This window comes from Schistocerca cancellata, chromosome 5 (genome assembly GCF_023864275.1).
Source record: "Schistocerca cancellata isolate TAMUIC-IGC-003103 chromosome 5, iqSchCanc2.1, whole genome shotgun sequence".
NCBI lineage: Eukaryota > Metazoa > Arthropoda > Insecta > Orthoptera > Acrididae > Schistocerca > Schistocerca cancellata.
The window spans coordinates 153,323,163-153,344,708 of NC_064630.1; the positions used below are offsets into that span (position 1 = coordinate 153,323,163).

Consider the following 21,546-nt stretch of genomic DNA (forward strand, 5'->3'; position numbering starts at 1 on the left):
TGTATATTCTGTAAATGTATAACAAGCTGCACAGGACATCAAAGAAATTAACAACATGCACTGTTACAGAAAAACCCTTAAACTATATTTTCAGGAACACTGTTTCTAAACAATAAGTGAATATTTAATTGTTTGAATGTAATTTAAGTGATAAATGTCATTGTATTTGTATACTCTGTAAATGCATATAAAAGTGTCAATGTATCTGCAAAAATCACTGTATCCAAACTGACAACATCCATACATTGCAAAATGTCTACGGATGGCTAATCAAATAAATAAATAAATAAATAAACTACAAGTATCATCTCTAGGTAATGTTCACTGCGGGATTACTCAAGAAGCTTTTCGAATAGAAGCGAAAATCGTTTAGTGGATGAGAATTTTATTTCGTGGTACACCTCATAACGAAAGAAACAAAATAACAGTAAGAGCAGCAGGCTCATCATATCGAGCGTGGGCACCGTCAAATTTGGTCATATTCCTCCGAATTTACTTCTTGATAGCCCAAAGGCGCTGTACTTCAAAAATATCGGCCTATTCGCATGTGAATTACTATCCACGTATAATTGCTAGAATATCTTGCTACGTCGGGTATCAGGTATCTGTTATCAGACGCTCGATCTGAGCTGTTGATTTTTATTGAACCAACCTGCTGTGTTTAGGAAATTGATCAGAGCAACTGGATGAGTTTATTATTTTGGTATAATGTATGAAAACCCACTTTTCTCACTTATCTTACCCTTAATAGTCCACGATTGGGTTGAGAGCAAGGTAAATAGTATGCATTGTGGATAGAATGGGAGTGAATATTGAAACGAAATTATTAGAATCATGGGAAGACAATGATGTATCGATATGCAGTGACATGAGAGGTTTCTGAGGTAAAGGTCTGTCTCTGATATTGGAGAGAAGGGGGCTAGGTTTGTCTGTATTCTTACGTTACGCTAATTGAGTAGAAAAGCGCGGGCAGATTTCATTGTGTGCTGGGAAGAAGACAGCCGGGATGCTTTAAATTCTGGAGCCTTGATTGGCCAGGGTGCACACCACCCTCGCCTTAGGCAGGGGGAGAACAGTAGCGTGGTAAGAGAAAGGCACTTGCCTGGGGACGACTGAAGCAGCCGGATGGAGTGAGGAAGTGGCGGAGCAAAATGCTCTCCGCAAAGGGAAAGGAAATAAGTTATTTAAGGCTCTAATGTTCCACCTTACGTGGTAACATTCTCTTTCAGAGTATATTTAATTTAATATAATATTTTTGAGGGAGCCAAATTGTTTGTAGACAGGTAAAAGATAGGCAAAAGTGAGAATACTATGTCGCGACCGCGAATAGTAACTTTAAAGTTAACGGAATTTGATATTTCGATTGAGTAATTCGGTGGACAGTAAAGTGTTGGAATTCAATTGTAAAGCAGGTACGACACAAATAAGATACATGTGATGAGCTATTATAGTCTAAAGACCTGGCACTCACCACACGGGGCTGATGAAGAAAATGATGAAGAGTGGATGACTGAGTGCTATGAACCATTAGTTTATAAGTAGGAATGTGTTGATTTACCATAATTCTTTTTAGTAATGGTCAGTTTAAATTGATGATTCTGGTTAGTTTGTTTCAAAATCTGATCTGGAAGTGAAGGAAAATATTAGATCGTGGCTTTAACTAATCAAGCTGCTAACAAAAATTCATGGTAGAAAGTAATGCTCTTAATTTTCATCTGAAAGAATTAGTTTTCAAAGAAGCCATTTATAGCTTTCGTGTGTTTTAATTTGTAATTTGACGAGTTTCTGAAATTCATGGATAAAGGCAAGGTTCCTAATTTAATAAGAAAGAATAAGAAGTCACCTTTGGCGGAATGAGTCAGTAGAAAATTACGTGTGAAGCTGATTTTTAGAACAACTGGATTTGAATGATACGTGGGAATCACTGAGATCGCTTTCCTGAATTAAAAAAAGGGGAAACAGCATAATAGTGTTGCCATGCTATCCACGAACTGTAAGTACTGTGAAAAGTTCTGTGTGTGTATTTATGTATCTTTTGAAGGGGAGGCTTTGGATGGTATATTATTTAATGGTACCGACTATAATTAGGAAATCAGTCTAGGTAACTTGTGGAGGGCATTTTTTCAGTTGAAATAACGTGCCGCGCACGAATATGAGGGAAACATGAATTTCGGAATCGCGACCGCTTGAACTTTCCAGCCACGCGGGACTTATTTAACATCGAGGCACGTCAATAAATGAGAGGTTTGAGTGAAGAAGTTAGACATTTTCTAGTATTGGTCCGCGTGGAGATATGATCATTGCTTTGCCCAGTGGTAATAAGAGTGATAGTGTGTTGCTGTGACGTTATGAATCAAGAATTGTGGGCTATCCTCCATTCCTTCCCGTGGGTGAGAAACCATAGGACGTAAAATATCTTTATATGTGCTGTTACTAGATCAGTTGTTAGGAAATTTTATCCTGTATGTTACTGGTAATACTGTTATTATGTTTTGAGAGATGAAAGTAAGACAGAATGAAAAGAAATAGCTTACAGAACGGAGGAGGAGTTATTATGCAGGCCCAGTTACGATTCCTGTTACTTACGTATTTTCTTTAAACACAGTCGGGTGATTTACAGTGTACCAAATTTTGGGTTAATTCTACAAAATTAAACATTTATACGTCGTGCGTACATTTGTTTATTTATTTCTTTGAGTAAAGAATTTAATTAGTAATGGTTATGTGTAAGAATCACGTAGTGACACATTTAATGATAATACACATGTACCATTTAGCATTAAAGTAGGTTTCCGGAACACTTTAGGACCTCACAACTGGTTTGGCTTTTATTTTTCTTTCAGTACCCTACCCATCCTCCCTCGTTGTCTATGATTGCTCGAAGGCATCGGGGAACTGATAATGCTAAATTCATCGAGAGATTGTGATGATCGTTTATCTCCCACCATGTATTCTCTATATTTTCCCACAGAGTTTCTGAATTCCTTGACCCAGGTGGTAACGACCTCATAACCTCCGCCCACATATTTCCGCCGGCCGTTGTGGCCGAGCGGTTCTAGGCGCTTTAGTCTGGAACAGCGCGACCGCTACGGTCGCAGGTTCGAATCCTGCCTCGGGCATGGATGTTTGTGAGGTCCTTAGGTTAGTTAGGTTTAAGTAGTTCCAAGTTCTAGGGGATTGATGACCTCAGATGTTAAGCCCCATAGTGCTCAGAGTCATTTTTGAACCACATATTTTCAGTGGGGTTGAGGTCTGGTGATTTTGGCACGAAAGGAAGAAGTTTTATTCTCTGCTGACCTTGGAACCAGCTCTGGACGGCTCTGCTATTATGAATCGGGCTATAGTCCTGTAAAGAAATGATCATCCATTAACTTAGAAATTAAATACTTCTGACTAATACTATGAATTTCCATACTGTGAAAAAATTCGACAACCGCATTGGCTGTGTAGTCTAAGCTACAGGTTTATAAATTACTCGGAGGATTCCACATTGCAAAATCCTTTGCTGATAGCTGTTGACAGAAACCTACATTGACAAGGGTAGGGTGTTGGGACGGGGATCAGAATATAGTTTAGGGCGTCAATTATAAGACACAGGTAGGACTTCTTTCAGAATATGCCGTCCTCCTATGCTTTGGTAATGATGAGGTGGGGTGTAAGTTGTTCAATACAGTGCAGCAGTCTGTTTTATAGCGAGATATTCTCTACGGACTTTACATGGGCTCGTTCGCTCAATGTGTTGCATTTACTGAAGGAGACCGTGGCCGCTAACGTCGCCTGTTCACACGTTGTGTCAACGCGGCCCGCACTCGGAGTAAACGCCTACAGTTGAGATAAACAGCTGATTTCATGAATGTTAGTGAAATAAGTCATCCCTTCATATTAGTGAGAACTAAATACCACTACAAGTGCGTATCTTTATGTAATGCTCATTGCTCAAGAACAATTCATGTATGCAGCGTTGCCGTTATGACTAAGACCATAAAATTTGTAAATCGTAACCCAATTCATATATTTGCATGCGTCTCCAGAATATTAAACATGAAAGCAATTTGTTTCTTTGTCATAGAATTTTTAATCAAGGCAATGCAGGCAGTTGTCACCTGGTATCAAAATTGAATGTAAAGGAGGAATAAAGAAAAAGATTTACGAGAGACAAATTTTGGGAACAACTGTGCACTATCTTGGAAATGTGCTGCTGCGGCTATCTCAAAATTTCAAAGGAAGAGAAAACCATCCTGTCCACTTTCCGAGGACGATATTTCCTGACAGAAAACACACTAGGGTGAACGGCTTTAGGTTGAGACACCAGGAACCACAAACTACGTCACCAGTACGTTCACTCTCAGATTCCTAGCCCCATCATCAGGCACTTCCCATGTCAAAGTGGATGGCAGAAACGAGTGCGAACGACCTGGGATTAGGTGATACAGACCTCGCCTCTCCTGTTTGACAGATGTGTTATTATTCACCCATGCCAGAAGGTGAGGAAATACACTTAAGAAACGTTGAACACATTTTAATTTTACATATGGACATTACTGCGTAATTATATTCTAAGTTTCGAGATGTGACCTGGAGAAATAGAGTGTATATCTTGGGGTATATGTTATAGTTCATGATTGTAATCTTAGTAAAGTACTGTAAAGTATATTTTATCTTATGCTTAACTTTAAAAGAAAAATCAGCCAAGGCATTCAACAGTGAATAGTACATGCCTAAAAGAAAAATCAGCCAAGGCATTCAACAGTGAATAGTACATGCCTCCAAGAAACATACGAATATCGTACAATTGTATTAAAAGGAAATATAGATAGGTTTATTGGGGCAGGCATATTAGGGAACAAAATAAGAATAACTAAATCAGTTACAGGTTTGTATGTGCTGCTAGTTAAAAGAGAAGAAATGAACCGATAAAGAAATAATTCCTTCATTGATATTGGAATGGTTCAAAATGGAAGGTATAATTTTACTATTATAAAAAACTGGTCTGGACTGAGTTGATTGGTTCCAATTTTTGAATATATTAGAGCCCAATGACAAATACAAAAGGAATAAAATAGGAATATAAAGTCTGGAAATGAGTATGGACGTCCTTTGTCTACATATCTGCTTAGAACACAGGGTATTAAAAACAAGTAATCCACATTTCGAGAGGTGATAGGATGGACAGAAACAAGACAAACATATCCACTAAACAAGAGAAACACATCTGTTGTTCTACTTAAAACACTTCTCTCGTACTGAAGAAGTGCGTGTAGCTCCTAACAATATGCAGGTTGTCTTCTTTTAGTCCATACTACCGACTCGCAAAGTATGGAATACCACTTTCCTTAACACCGTGCGTATATATACATTACAGAAGCAATACAAGCAACGGAACAGGAAATATTAACAGTTAAATTCAATTGTGAAAAGATATGCTGCATCACATTTGTTAACAATTTCCTAATAGTTCCAGATTTAGACAGAATAAACAACATTTTGCAGGTATTATCCGAAAATCGAGAAAAGAATTAACACTGGAATGTGAAAACAACAACAAATGGTAATGGCAATGAGAAAAAGTAATAAACATATGAACACAGCAATAAAAACTGATGGCATTAAAAGGACAGCATTTCAGGACCAGAATGAGAGAGATATAGATGCTTAACAAAAGTAAAGCAGAGAACAGCGATAGCAAACCATTTATGTTTACGAATAATATTCTTTGAAGTAAACATACAAGTGATAGAAATATAGAAACACACTGCAAAATGGATGATGTGGAGTACTCTTTTCTTTGGAAGTGAAAGATGGGATCTGAAAAAATAAAGTATGGTCCGCCTACAGGTCACAGGATACTGAAATTCGCGGAAAATGACCAAAACAAGGTAGAAGGAGATAGAAATGAATCGCAGAGTCGTATAGGAATTAACTGTGGAGAGAAGCCTAATAAGAGAAAATGTAATGGCTGGAAGCATTGTCCTAGTGGGCGGTATACCAAAGGTTAAAAACATTCGCGTGTTAATGCACATATTCACAAATGCAAGAGTCACATTTATTTATCAGATGAGGGATGAACTACAAAAGTCATGATATAGGGAACTGTTTATATTTATTATTTTGTGCCTACTACAAATGTAAAGTCACTAACAGCATAAACTAATTACTTTATGGAGAAAATTTCGTGTCTCACTTGAACAGGGGCGTCGCTACAGGAAGAAAATATTTTATCATCCGAAAAGATTACTCTACTCCATTCAAAGTCTATATATTCTGCTGAAAAAGCCATGTTGTCAGCCCTATGATAATCGGTTAATTGCTGCTTTATAACAGCTCTCCGACAATATAATCCAACGTCTTTCAGTCTCCTCGTAAAAGTCTTTCCACTGCCGGGAAACTGAGATAGCTCTTTCAGGGCAGGGCTTCTGAGGAATGGATCAGCACGTGTATTCACCAAAACGCGTTGATCATCTGCTGTGGTAGACACACGGAGCCGTCCACTTCCTCTTTTCCGCCCTATATAGCCCCTTTCCTTGTTTCTTTTCCACCAGCGTCTAGCTGTTCTTGCCGGTACTCCACACTTTCTCCACGTTTCTGATGCCGAGTAGCTGCCATGCTCAATCAGTGCAACCACACGCACCCTGCTCTCTCAATTCCACTGCGACTGCATTGCAACAGTTGCCCTTGTGACGCTACTACGCGTTTTATAAGGAGAACCATTTACAACTCAGTGGTGAACCGAAGACTGACAAAATAAAATAATATCTTTTTTCAGTTGTCTGTCACACACAAATATAAACTTCGTTAAAATGCTTTGTCAAGGATCACTATTAAGAAAGAAACGACAGTCATTAGGCAAGATATTAAACGAAGGCTTTGTTTGATGTCTTGTGCTAATGCTGTCTGAATAAATTATGCCAGTGGATAAAAAACGGTTTAGTTTGGAAACCTAACCCTCGAGGGGGTCTGCTTAATGAATTCCAAGCAAATACACAAAAAACAATTCAGGAAGGGTTTGAACAACTACTTTCATGCAGAGACATGCATTTGGAGTCTGTTCATCGTTTCGGGGCCAAACAAGAGGATAACATCACGGAAACAATGATCAGGATACTTAGTATATAATAGAGCATACACATTTCAAGGATGAAACGTGTGAAGACACAGACTTCCTCTTTGTCCATATGTGCGGCATATCTTTCGTGTTAACGACAGTAATATCCCACTTTACTTCTTCTTAAATCTCAAATGAAATGAATGCCATGTGGAATAGAATATTTGTTGACTGCGTCTCTTCTTGCTTCCATTCCAACTAACATATTTATTAAGACTTGTGGTAATCATGACATTCTATATCTATGCTGCAAAAGATTGCATGTGGACACATCTGACATTGAGGTGCAAAGTGTTTGATATCTTACATTACATTCAATTAAAATAAGCTTTCGATTTATTTTTACTTCGTTTGTATTTTGAGATGATTATGAACTTTACGGAAAATTATCTCGCATGCTTTATGCTGAATGAGAAACACTGAATCATCCGTTTTGCTTTCCCTGCGTTGTAATGATATAATGTCGGCGTCAACAGCCTTCTTCCACGCCGGAATCTGAAACTTAATGAATTCTAGATTAATGATAATTGAATGCCTCAAATGTATACATAGCCCACAAGGTGACGTCAGAAACTATCAGGGGAGAACGCCACATAAAAACCAAATGTGTGCGCACGTCTCCCCTCTGAAGAACCGTACTACCAGACAATCACGACAAGCATTTCGCTAAAGAGCTGTCTCGTAAGAGAGCTGAGAATTGGCAGCGTCGTTGCAAGTATTTGTCAACACTGTGAGACTGCATTTACTTCCGGGTGTAGCCCTGCATTACGTCGCTAAATTCACTTGGAATTTGTTTTTCACATCGAAGACTCTGTAATGGTACTTTGACTTCCGCGCCTCCGCCAATACAAAGTTATAATTTACGATCGCGCACGCAGAAGAGCGCTGCGCCAGCGACCGATTTTATAAATAATTTTGTTCTTTTTTTTTACTTTTGCGTAGTTTTTTGTTTTTAAGAACTAAAGGAGGACTCTCTCTCTCTTGTCTTGATACGAAAGACGTGTATTTTTCGGCGACGTTGAATGTGCTTTTGGTGAAAATTAAAATTACATTTCAAAGTGATGTTGTTTCAATAGTTAATGAGGAGAAGAGATAAATAAAAAAGGTAACACTACAACTCATACGATATAATCCACTGTAAGATGAGACACTTAGAAAGTATATTTAATTTCTGGACTCCAAGAACGGCATTCTTCACATAAGTAACACCTGTTTGTGTGTTTAATGTTGCGTTTTGAGGCTCAGGCAATATCGCAATGACTATAGTCCGACTGTTGCCGCCAGTGTGTCGTTAGCTCAGTAATTCCCTTATGCGTTGCGATGCTGGTGCTATATGAAATGGCAGTTCCAATCTTGGTGAAGGCCGGTGAAAACAACGTTTTATTTTCCATTTTAACTAATGGAGTTGCAAACTGCTAAATCTGAAGAATGCCTTTACACATAAATATTCTTGCAATTTCGACTTAGTAAATTATGTTAATATCATGAATGTCTGTTTTGCAAGTGCCAAGGTGCTTCACTGTAAATTAGTTTCCGAAAAGAATCAGACCTAATGTCAACGATTCGAATTTGAGCTTTGTTCGTCATATAGGTCTAACATTTCAGGAGGTTGTTTATGAAGTGAACATGTAGATAAATATAGTTCCTCTCTTCTAAATTTTGCAATAGCATTTAACTGTAGACGTTTCTGACACCAGCGTTAGCAATTCCTTTCCATTCTATGAAACCTCAAAATCGATAACATTTTCTGGTTTAAATCTCATGACCTCAACTATCACTTCCGATCAACGTTAAATACTTCCTGAATCCATACATGGAACTCCAAATGTGCAGTGTTCCTGCACTGCTACAGAGCATGCATTGCAAGGTATTCACACAGTTTAGCGCATAGACTTACCATAAGGAATGAAACAAAAACTGTAATACACTTTACACCACAGACGCTCACTCTGGCTTGACGAAAACATCCGAATATTGGCCAAAAGTTGCACAAATAATGGCCTTTGAAAGGAAAAGAAAGAGGTATGAAGCATTTATATATTCATCAAATGTAGTGAGGTGGTTTAATTTCGTCTAAGTCTGTCAAATTAATTTCGGATCATACGCAGCTCTTGCCGATTAATGTAATACAGTCTTGGACTGTGCGGCTGGTCCCGGCGGAGTTTCGAGTCCTCCCTCGGGCATGGGTGTGTGTGTGTTTGTCCTTAGGATGATTTAGATTACGTAGTGTGTAAGCTTAGGGACTGATGAACTTAGCAGCTAAGTCCCATAAGATTTCACACACATTTGAACATTTTTGAATGTAATACAGTACCCATCTACTAATCAGGGCGTCGGTCTATGTTGCTTTCGAGCGTGAATGGAAATCGTAGAAATCTTCTATCGAGCAACATTTAATAATAATAATAAAGCGTTTTAAATTATCAAATGCGATGAGCGGTAGCAGGCGCTTTCGATAAAGAACGGGGGAGTGCTGCGCCGCTGCTGTCGCCACGGCCGCTGCCAGAAGCCAGCAAATGGATCCCGGAGCTTTGCCACGTGCGACGTCCAGAGGAGGACACTCTGCAAGAAATCTGCCGCAAAATGGTTACTGGATAAAAGTTTGTTATCTGTGTGATAGAAAGTGAAATAGACTGAATCTGCATTACCATTACATTCATGTCTTCAGCATTCAGTTGGAAGAGGCTATAAAAATTTTTTTGTGCCAACTAGTTTCGATCCACAGGCTTTGTAGACAGAAACAATGTGCGGTACCGCTATACCAAGGGCGTATACACTGCATGGTTTCTGTTATATGGGACAAGACTTCCTCCAAGAAGTGCCGCAGTCTACAGTGTTGCCAGATGGTGCAGATTGCCAGACTTAGAGAATTAGTGAGTTGGCCAGTTTATTTGTTTCATGTCGCGATCGGCGCGGACTTAGCCTCTGCAGCGGCCGGCCGCCGGTCAAGTTTTATGTCAAAGAGTGTACAATATTCACCACCTCACACGTTGTTGTGGTGGTGGTCTTTATTCCAGAACTGGTTTGGTGCAGCTCTCCTTGCTACTCCATACTGTGCAAGCTTTTTCATCTCCAAGTAACTACTGCAGCCTATGTCCTGCTGAATCTGTTTAGTGTAGTCACCACTTGGTCCGCCTCTACGATTTTCTCTCCGTGCTTTCCTTCAGTACTAAACTGGTGATCCCTTGATGCCTCAGAACCTCTCCTATCAAACGAGACCTTCTTCTAGTTTAGTTTGCCACAAATTCTTCTTGCCCCCAATTATATTCAATACCTCCTCATCAGTTACGTGATCTACTCATCTAATCTTCAGCATTCTTCTGTAACAACACATTTCAAAAGCTTCTATACTCTCTTTGGCTAAACTATTTGTTTTCCACGTTTCACATCCATACATGGCTACATTCCATACAAATACTTTCAGAAAAGACCTCCTGACACTTAAATCTATACTTCATGTTCACAAATTTCTCTTCTTCAGAAATGCTTTTCATGCCATAGCCAGTCTATATTTTACATCCTCTCTACTTCAACCAACATCAGTTACTTTGCTACTCAAATACCAAAACTCATCTACTACTTTAAGTGTCTCATTTCCTAACCTAATACCCTCCACATCGCCTGATTTAATTAGACTACATACCATTATCCTCATTTTACTCTTATTGATGTTCATCTTATCTCCTTTCAAGACACTGTCCATTCCATTCAACTGCTCTGTCTCTGACAGAATTACCATGTCCTCAGCAAACCTCAAAGTTCTTATTTCTTCTCAATGGATTTTAATTCCTACTCCAATTTTCTTTTTATTTATTTATTTATTTTTTCCTCCCCCTTTACTGCTTGCTCAATATACAGAATGAATAACACCGAGGATAGGCTACAGCCCTGCCTCACTCCCTTCTCAACCACTGCTTCCCTTTCATGGCCCTCAGCTCTTACAACTGCCATTTAGTTTCTGTACAAATTGTAAATAGCTTTTCGCTCCCTGTATTTTACCTCTGCCACCTTCAGAATTTGAAAGAGAGTATTACAGTCAGCATTGTCAAAAACTTTCTCCAAGTCTACAAATGCTAAAAACATAGGCTTGCTTTTCCCTAATCTATCTTCTAAGATAAGTCATAGGGTCAATATTTCCTCGTATGTTCCAACATTTCTACGGAATGAAAACTGATCTTCCCCGAGGTCGACTTCTACAAGTTTTTCCATTCATCTGTAAAGAAGTAATGTTAGTATTTTGCAGCCATGACTTATTAAACTGATAGTTCGGTAATTTTCACACCTGTCAACACCTGCTTTCTTTGGGATGGGAGTTGTTATATTCTTCTTGAAGCCTGAGGGTATTTCGCCTGTCTCATACTCCTTACTCACCAGATGTAGACTTTTGTCATGGCTCACTCTCCCAAGGCTATCAGTAATTCTAATGGAATATTATCTACTCCCGGGGCCTTGTTTCAACTCAGGTCTTTCAGTGCTCTGTCAAATTCTTCACACAGTATCATATTTCCCATTCCATCTTCATCTACATCCTCTTCAGTTTCCATAATACTGTCCTCAAGTACACTGCCCTTGTATGGACCCTCTATATACTCCTTCCACCTTTCTGCTTTCCCTCCTTTGCTTAGGACTGGTTTTCTATCAGAGCTCTTGATATTCACAGATCTGGTTCTCTTTCCTCCAAACATCTCTTTAATTTTCCTGTAGGCAGTATCTATCTTACCCCTAGTGAGACATGTATTTACATCCTAACATTTGTCCTCTACCCACCCCTGCTTAGCCATTTTGCACTTCCTGTCTATCTCGTTTTTGAGACGTTTGTATCCCTTCACATTTACTACATTTTTATATTTTCTCCTTTCATCAATTAAATCCAATACCCCTCCTCTGTTACCCAAAGATTTCTACTAACCTTCGCCATTTTACCTACTTGATCCTCTGCTGCCTTCACTATTTCATCTCTCAAAGCTATCCATTTTTCTTCTACTGTATCTCTTTCCCCTGTTCTTGTCCATCGTTCTCTAATGCTCTCCCTGAAACACTCTACAACCTCTGGTTCATTCAGTTTATCCACACCCCATCTCCTTAAATTACTACCTTTTTGGATTTTCTTCAGTTTTAATCTACAGTTCAGAATCAATAGATTGTGGTCAGAGTCCACATCTGCCCCTGAAAATGTCTTACGATTTAAAACCTGGTTCCTACAACTCTGTCTTACCGTTATATAATCTGTCTGAAACCTTCCAATGTCTCCAGGCCTCTTCCACGTATACAACCTTCTTTCATGATTCTTAAACCAAGTGTTAGCTATGATTAGGTTATGCTGTGCTACCAGGCGCCTTCCTGTTTCATTAATTACCCCAGTCCATATTCACCTACTACTTTTCCTTCTCTTCCTTTTCCTACTATTGAATTCCAACCCCCCATGACTATTCAATGTTCTTCTGCCTTAACTATCTGAATAACTTCTTTTATCACATTATGCATTTTGCCAATCTCTTCATCTGCAGAGCTAGTTGGTATAGAAACATTTTCTACTGTGGTAGGCATGGGCTTCAGGTCTATCTTGGCTACCATAATGTGTTCACTATGCTGTTCATACTAGTTTATCTGCATTCCTATTTTTTTATTCATTATTAAACTAACTCCTGCATTACCCCTATTTGATTTTGTATTTATAACCCTGTATTCACCTGACCAGAAGTCTTGTTCCTCCTGCCACCGAACTTCACTAATTCCCACTATATCGAACTGTGACCTATCCATTTCTCTTTTTAAATTTTCTAACCTACCTGCCCAATTAAGGGATCTGACATTCCGCACTCCGATCCACATAACACCAGTTTTCTTTTTCCGATAACAATGTCCTCCTGAGTAGTCCCCACCCGGAGATCCGAATGGGGGACTATTTTACCTCTGGAATATTTTACCCAGAAGGACACCATCATCATTTAACCATACAGTAAAGCTGCATGCCCTTGAGGAAAAATTACAGCTGTAGCTTCCCCTTGCTTTCAGCTGTTCGCAGTACCAGCACAGGATGGCCGTTTTGGTTAGTGTTACAAGGTCAGATCAGTCAATCATTCAGAATGTTGCCCCTGCAACTACTGAAAAAGGCTGCTGCCTCCCTTCAGGAACCACATATTTGTCTGGCCTCTCAACAGATACCCTCCGTTGTGGTTGCACCTATGGTATGGCTTTCTGTATTGCTGAGGCACACAAGCCTCCCCACGAACGGAAAGGTCCATGGTTCATGGGGGGACATCACACATAAGATGAGCAAATGTTAGTTAATAATTTGGGCAAATTTGTCAATGAAGTACGTAGAATTAGAAGCAGGTGTTTTTTACCAACAGACTTACAAAGGTGACTGTTTTTATCCTTTTTTTATGCATGCTTCATAACTGTGACAAAATATTTAAAAAAGTTCTCACAGAGGAGAATTAGAAGATGATTCCTGTTATTAGATGTACTGTCTCCTCTGTCACATCCTCTCTTTCTCTTTAATTCAACACTTACATATTAAAAATCACTTTGCCTTTCAGCAGAAAGGGCAAACAATAACAATATATAAAAATGAGCAAATTACATTACACGTATATTAACTGTGTGAGATTCTCATTATCAGCAACTGGAGAACTATGACAATCACCCTTCTCTGGAACTGAAAGCTACCACAGATAACCAATTTCAGAATTTTTCACATTTTCTATGATACTTAGGGCATTTGTAAGTATTTCTTCATGTAAAACGTCTTTCTTTTGGTCAGCATTCAAAACCTGAAAAATAAATTAATTTTTAAAAAGAGTAGCAAACAAAAGAAAAAATAGTGTGTGTCAAATTGGTTTTGTAGTAACTATACAAATCAATATCACTCTGCTTCCCAGTTTAATATTTTTATCCACTAAGTAAAGGGTTGAAAGGGGACAGAAGAGGTTGACAGAAGGATACAGGATGACTTAGAATTTCTATTTGGTGTGATGAATGTCAGCTTGCTCTAAAAGTAGAAAAATGGAAGGATATTTCAGATGACTAGGTAAAGGAATACAGTAATGTTTGAATACAGTATCAGTGGTGTGTTGGTTGATACAGTCATGTCGATTAAATATCTTGGCATAATGTTTCAAAGGGATATGAAATGGAACAAGGGCATAGGTATTATAGTACAGAAGGTGAATGCTCAACTACAGTTTATTGGGAGAATTTTAAGAAAGAAGACCATGTGTAGAACACTAGTGTGATCTATTCTTGAGTACTGCTTGAGTGTTATTGGATCCCTAAGAGGTCAGATTAAAGGCAGACATCGAAGCAATTCGTAGGTGTGCTCCTAGATTTGTTACTTGTAGGTCTGATCAACACGCAGGTATAACAAAGATGCTTTGTGAACTGAAATAGGAAGTTCTGGAGGTAAGGCGACATTCTTCTGGTGAAAAACCACGAACATACTTTTTGTGAAAGGGCTTTGAAGACAAGACACGACAGATTAAGGCTCATGAAGAGTTGTTTTTTACTCACTCCATTTGCAATGAAAGGGAAAGACCAGCTGTGGTACAAGGAACCCTCTGCCATGCACTATGTAGAGGCTTGTGGAGTATGTACATAGACAAATATTTAGAGTAAATGGGCATGTGTAGAGTTGAAAGGGATGGGGATTTAATAACACAAGTTCCTTGTCTCAGCCAAAGTAACAGCAATTTTGAAGTGCTTATCTGCTGCTCAGATAACTATGCAGTGTGCTCATTTTTTGTTTTTTTGTAATTGTACCATCTACAAATTAGTAGTCCTAGCTCGATAATTGTATCAGGTTGGTGATGTACCATATTTTACATCAAACATCTGCAAAAAGCACTGAACTTAAAACTATTTTATCAAATAAAAATGCTGGTAAATATATTTATGTTTGTTTCAGGATAGTTTGGTTGAAAAATCTACACAACAGCCAATGCACTCCAGTCCAAACAATTTTCTAGACTTTATTTAGTCAATTTTCCTAACAATGGCTGGATTTTCCAAATCATCTGTTACAGAGATCACAAAAGTCACAAAGTCACTAGGTCACTGAAAATCAGTTAAGTCATCTGGTTATTATGGTATTTCAATTGAAACAGTAAAATACTGGTATTAGTTGCTTGTGTTACCTTTGTAACCAATCAATGAATCAAAGTGTATTTCCTGAAAGACTGAACTGTGCAGTACTAACATGTGATTGTAAAATTGGATGTAAGCAAGTAATGTTATTACAGGGACTTCTTTGTCCTTCCTCTATACTGAAAAGTTCTTGAGAAGGCACCTCACAACAGTACACTGAACTACCACTCTGAGAATAACATTTTAACAGCAGCCCATTTGGCTTCTGTAAAGGGTTCTCTACTCACAAAGTTCTTAAACTTACATGCCAATAAATACAGCCCCTAATGGTTTTTCTGGTTAATATCGGGGATGAACACAATTTTCATATATTGGTTTGTCATGGGTTCGCCAAAGGCAGCACAAAAAATATCCATGTAGTGATGACCGAACACATTTATTTATACAAGATGTGGAGTACTTCTTGATATAGAACAGCAACACTTCTGGTGGCTGAAGACCGGTTAGATTGTCACTGAGTATAATTTCAATGAACACACTTTACAAAAGTCAAAGTCCCCTAGGATGCTCAGTATTACAGAACAAACTGAATGAATAAGGATTAAGTCCCATAGGGAGATAAACTAAGCTCATCAGTAGCCATTTGAAAGTTAAACAGCAATATATTTACAAGTCCACAATCTTCCACGACGACAGAGCTCCATCTTCTTTGATGAGGAGGCCACGAACACTCTAACCTAACCTAAGTCCACAGATGACAGCTCACAGGTTTACAAAGTCAGATATGAATGGCAGCAGTGTCATGGAGGCAGGTCTCAAGTGAGAAATTGGATTGGTGGAATCTTTGTGGAATCGGCATCTGGCAGAGGGAAACTTAGAGTGAACTCATCTCCTCTGGCTTAAACGTTGCCCTAAATACCATTTGCCGCTAGGTTCAGCCGGGCCTGTTTTCGATCACGTGTCTTACGGAAGAGAATAGCTCCATGCGGCCCATGGCTTCTTGCGGCACTTGGGTTGCCTGATGGTGGACGATCAGAGCATGCCATCAATCTTCCAGAAAATTTTCCCCAGTGTGTAAGGCATCTTCAGAGCACTGAAGTGTCACTGGTTGCTGACACTGCAGGTGTTAAGCCTTGGTACAGCAGTTTGCTTTTGAGTGTTCAGCTGAGTTGCAGTTTCCATTGTTTTTACATAACATTTTTATTACTGACCCAGTCATTATCTTCAGGTGCCATGAGTGGCATAATGATGCATAACTGCTGCCCGGTTGGAGTCCAATCATACAGCAAGAATGCATATACCAACTCAACTTGCAGCACCAGAAGAAGATACTTGGATTGGTCATCGAAATACCATGTACAAAAATGGAATTGGCAATTCAGCTGAATACACAAAAGCACTCTAGCACACTATTAAGACCTGATTGATCAATTTTCATATTGACTTCTGCATTCTCATCGAAAGTTGAGAAAGGAGTTTTATATTCTGGAGCAAAAGTCTGTATCACATACCAGCAGAAAACTGATAATATTCCAGAACAGAATAAAAGAATACCTCAACATTCATTCCAACAATTTATCAGAGTATTTGGAATTAGAGTTACACATAGTTTATGCCCCTAAAATTTGTATGTTGATAATGGACTATAAAGTTACACAAATGCTTTGTCCGAATCATTAGTAAAATCATTGACTGATTTGAAGAGGAGGAGGATTAGTGGCTTTTTCCAAAGCACTAAAGTAGTTTTTATCCTAATATACATTAAGTAATTTAGATTTGACACACATAATTAAAAGTGTGAGTATGATAGCACCAGCTATAATTAGTTGTTAATATACTTTACAGAATTTGCCTGCAGTGGCTGCTTCTGGCTGCCAATTTATAAAAGAATGGAAAGCAGGGAAAGATTTAATTGCTCATTTTCCCCATGCACCATTTGGAACAATAGAGAAACAGTTTGGAGGTTTTGATGAACCCTATGCCAAGCACTTAATTTTGACTCTCAGAATAATCACGTAGATGTAGATGTTGAACATGACTTGTTCCACATCTCGGAAGGCTCTTCCAACTGATTGGATTCAGCTACCACAATGCATGTTTGGCTTGTACGACTTGTTTTATGCAGTCTTACCTCACCTATCAATGCACTCTACATGAAATAAATAACAAACCTCTGAAATGAGCTAGAGTGTACAGCTAAATGAAGAAAGAAAGATACACACATCTACCTTGAAATCTGGCACATACTCAATTTGCCTGTCTACACCCATCATTACAGTACCATGGAATGGCTCCATTCAAAAGGAACCATCACATACGTTGAAACACTTATCCCAGTGGTAGACGATCAATTCCCATTTTTAGAATGCAATCGGCCGCTGACGGATCCACAACCACATCCACACTTGCACTTCCTCATCTGACTAAAACTGATGTCCACACATCTTTCTTCAGGTCACCAAAAATGTGAAAATCATACAGTGAAATATCCAAGCTGTAATGAGGAGGTTGCAGTGTTTCGCAACCCAGCCTTCATCTGATTGGCAATGTGGGGGCAGGCATTATCGTGCAAAAGAATGATTTTGCCCGAAAGCATTCCCGGGTATTTTGACTTAATGACACATTTCAGTTTCTGCAAAATGTCTTCATAGCGCAGCGCATTGATTGTGGCTCTACACTCAAGGAAATCAAGGAGCAAAGGGGCCCCCAGTCCAAGAAGAAGTTCATCAGGATCGTACCAGAACTAGTGTGAACAGCTTTGGATTTCTTTGGCAGAGGACATGCTGGCTGTTTCCATTGTTGGTTTTGTCATTTACCCCCAGGCTTGAAATGTTGGCACCACATTCCCTGTGACAATACAGAACACAAATGCTTGCTCTTCCTCATGGTACTACAGCAGATGACTCAGACTTGATAGCATTCTGTCCATCTTTTGACCCTCTGTCCAGTGATACAGCACCCGCTGTGTGCAAATTTGCAGTAATGCATGCGATCTTTGATGAAGGCATGCTCAGAGCTATGGCTAATGCTCGCCTTAACATGAATATTATCTTCCGTGATCAGTCAGTCTCCCCTGATAAGGCCATCTATTTGCCCATGACATCAGGGTTAATGGCTCAATGGACCTGTCCTGGGTGTGGATCGCCTTGCAGTGATGGGCGCCCTTCCTGGAATCTCCTCTGCCACTTGTGCACACACATCAGGGGCATGCAGCGTTTACCATACATAGAGGACAAGTAATGACAAATTTTGCATACTCCAGCACTCTCAGCCGCCATAGAATGAACCACTCATCTCTTCTCTTCTTTGCTTGCCTCCATGTCACAGCTGAATGAACACACTAGATTAGTCATAACCCAACAACTGTGTGAACCTCTGATGTGGCACTATGCCATTTCCCTATATGACAGTGACAGTATTTAAACATAACAACCATGGGCCCATATTGTTTCTTGACTCATTTGGGAATGTGGGCTCTCGAAATGCTGTACGGTTTTCTGTGATGCTCAATATCTTCCTTGTATTGACTGCCACAGAAATTTGTTGAGCAATTCTGGGGCATTCCTATACTAACTGAATAAACCCAAACCCATAAGGAAGTGTGCAGCCTCCCCCCCCCCTTTTTCTGTTTTTAATTCAAGTTGAAAAAATCTCAAGACATTCACAAAATAATCAGGAATTTTAATTACTTTTTCTCTGAATTCAGCCAATAAAACTTCTCCACTTCTAGATTTATATGGTCATCCCACCATAAAATGCTTCGGACACATAGTTCTAAATACTTGGTGCTTATGGCCAACTGCCTGTTGTGTAGTCAAACAACATAGGACCTTTTCAACTATTTAAACATATAACATTTCATTTACTTTCAGATATACTACTTCGACTAATTCCAATTCAACTGGATCCATGCTTCAAGAAAACATTCACCACCCATCATTTGATGACATTATCTTATACAGGGAAATATAACATTTGGAGATCAAGTGTTTCCCAACTGCATGTTATTTAAGTGATTCATAAATGATTCAAGATTTCGAAACAAGGTTTCCAAAAAGTGATGTTATGCATCGCCTGTTAATTTACCAATCTACTGATGAACATGTTCTTTCTTTTTGTGAAATGACGTACAAAAAAGCCAATCACATAATACTTGCCTATTTTTCCAGTGAAACATCTTACAAATTAAGCAATGTGCAGTTTCATCTCCATTGCTATAACAGGATCTGAACTGATGTTGTGACCCTCGCAGAGATTATTTTCTGCTGATTTTTGTGAAAAATTTTATATGCATTACATTACTAATTCATGTTTTCAAGAGCTCTAAAATGTCATTACAATAAAGTACATTCCACTTGTGGGATTAAGAAAGGAGATAGAAAAGAAGTAAGTAACAAACAATACAGCTAAATACTTATTCTGTTGCATACAATCACAGCTGGAACTCACTTAGGTACCTCAACTTAATTTACAAAATATTTGGAGTATCTGTCATTACATAGAACATCTTTTATATTTCTAGTTTCAAAAACTGTTCATACTCGCAATACAGACATGACAACTTTTGAAGTTTTACATAACTTATGATAAATTATATAATTATAATCATTGAGTGAAAATGAAATGGTTACCTTCCAACTCTTATCAATTAGCTTCTTGAAGTTGTTATAAACTGATCTTTGGAAATTTGTTGTTTCATATCTCTCTGAACCAAATCCACCACGCTTTTCCATTGCTTCCATGTTCATATCCAGAAAGAAAACTACATCTGGCTTTGGCAACCCAGTCCCAGGTAAGGTGCACCATTTAAAGTCCATTGCCTATAGCAGAAAGTTATGCACACTAACAAGTTTATAACAATAAAACTACTGATGACAGTTACACAAACAAAATAAATTTCACTCAACTATGAATGCTAAGTAAGTACCAACATTTAATTACACATCACCCAAACCATTTCCTTCTTTACCACATCTTTTCCATTTGTTTGATGAATCTGTATTTCTTAATTTTAGGATCAAATGTTTTTCAGGGGTCCTAAATTAGAGTGGGGTTCTGAGAATTAATTATTTCAACAATGCTGTTGAAAAAATTATAATGTAAACTTTTTTTATTTCCCATAATATTTTTAAAGGCAGTGTATTTTGTGTTTTGAGGAAGAAGTCATAATATCTCACACATCCCCAAAAATTAACATAAAACAGTTTGATCTTGACCTGGAATATTATTTTTTTATTGTAATTGAAGTCAGTAATCTACAGTTTTTGCCATATTGAGAAGCAATGATGAATAGATTCTTTGCACACATCTTCACCCCTGAAAGGATCCCTGCACTCTGTTTAACAAATGTCAACTTATGCTACCTCCTAATCATTCATTCTCAAGTGCATGCACTTTCATGTAGTTTGTTCTCAAGTAACCGTTTTATCGCATGTTTTGGAGTGCTCACATTGAGAGTGCCTATTCATTACTTAAGCATAAATCCATAAAACAGCCTAAATGCGACAAGTAAACGAATCATTGTCATACGTTAATCCAGTGTAACTTGTGTATTTTCTTCAACATTTCATTCTGAATCATGAAAAATACCCTTACTTGATCCGTGCCAAAATTCACTCTCCTTGCAGGGCTTCATTTCCCCCTTTCTCTCCGTTTTTCCCCTTTCAAACTTTTAAGTGAAAATTCTAATCACTTTATGAATGGATTGGAACCTTTCTTGACAGTAGGTCATTTCTTTTATCAGTTCACAGAAAAGATTGTTCTTGTTGTGCTTCTAGAACAATCAAAATTAAATGCTCTTTTGCTGTGTCAACGTCCCCTTATGTCAACACGTCCTCAGACAGACTCACTAATAAGGCTATATTCTGGGGGACATTTTCTACACTGTTGTTCTCAGTAGCTTTGGAATAAACTGTCATACTTTGAGAATGAGAATTGATTAATGCACACATTATTTCTTTCTTTTTATTCACCCAGATATGTTTTGACACCTATGCATCATCCTCTGTTGATCAAATTTTATTTCCATAAAGTATAATATAAAGCATAAATCCATAAAACAGCCTAAATGCGACAAGTAAACGAATCATTGTCATACGTTAATCCAGTGTAACTTGTGTATTTTCTTCAACATTTCATTCTGAATCATGAAAAATACCCTTACTTGATCCGTGCCAAAATTCACTCTCCTTGCAGGGCTTCATTTCCCCCTTTCTCTCCGTTTTTCCCCTTTCAAACTTTTAAGTGAAAATTCTAATCACTTTATGAATGGATTGGAACCTTTCTTGACAGTAGGTCATTTCTTTTATCAGTTCACAGAAAAGATTGTTCTTGTTGTGCTTCTAGAACAATCAAAATTA

The 21,546-nt window shown here is 38.4% G+C and overlaps 1 protein-coding gene across 3 annotated transcripts in view; it reads right to left on the reverse strand.

Annotated features, from left to right (window-relative positions):
- Window positions 1-13,470: 13,470 nt before the first annotated feature.
- The window catches only part of LOC126188192 (thymidylate kinase), a 62,439-nt gene continuing 54,363 nt past the window's right edge, over window positions 13,471-21,546 (reverse strand). For all 3 annotated transcript variants that reach the window (XM_049929730.1, XM_049929729.1, XM_049929731.1), the window contains exons 5-6: window positions 19,819-20,007; window positions 13,471-13,878 (exon numbers count right to left, since the gene is read on the reverse strand). In XM_049929730.1, the coding sequence (XP_049785687.1) occupies window positions 13,771-13,878; window positions 19,819-20,007 (297 nt within the window). In that variant the 3' untranslated portion in view covers window positions 13,471-13,770. The remainder of the gene's footprint in view (window positions 13,879-19,818; window positions 20,008-21,546) is intronic.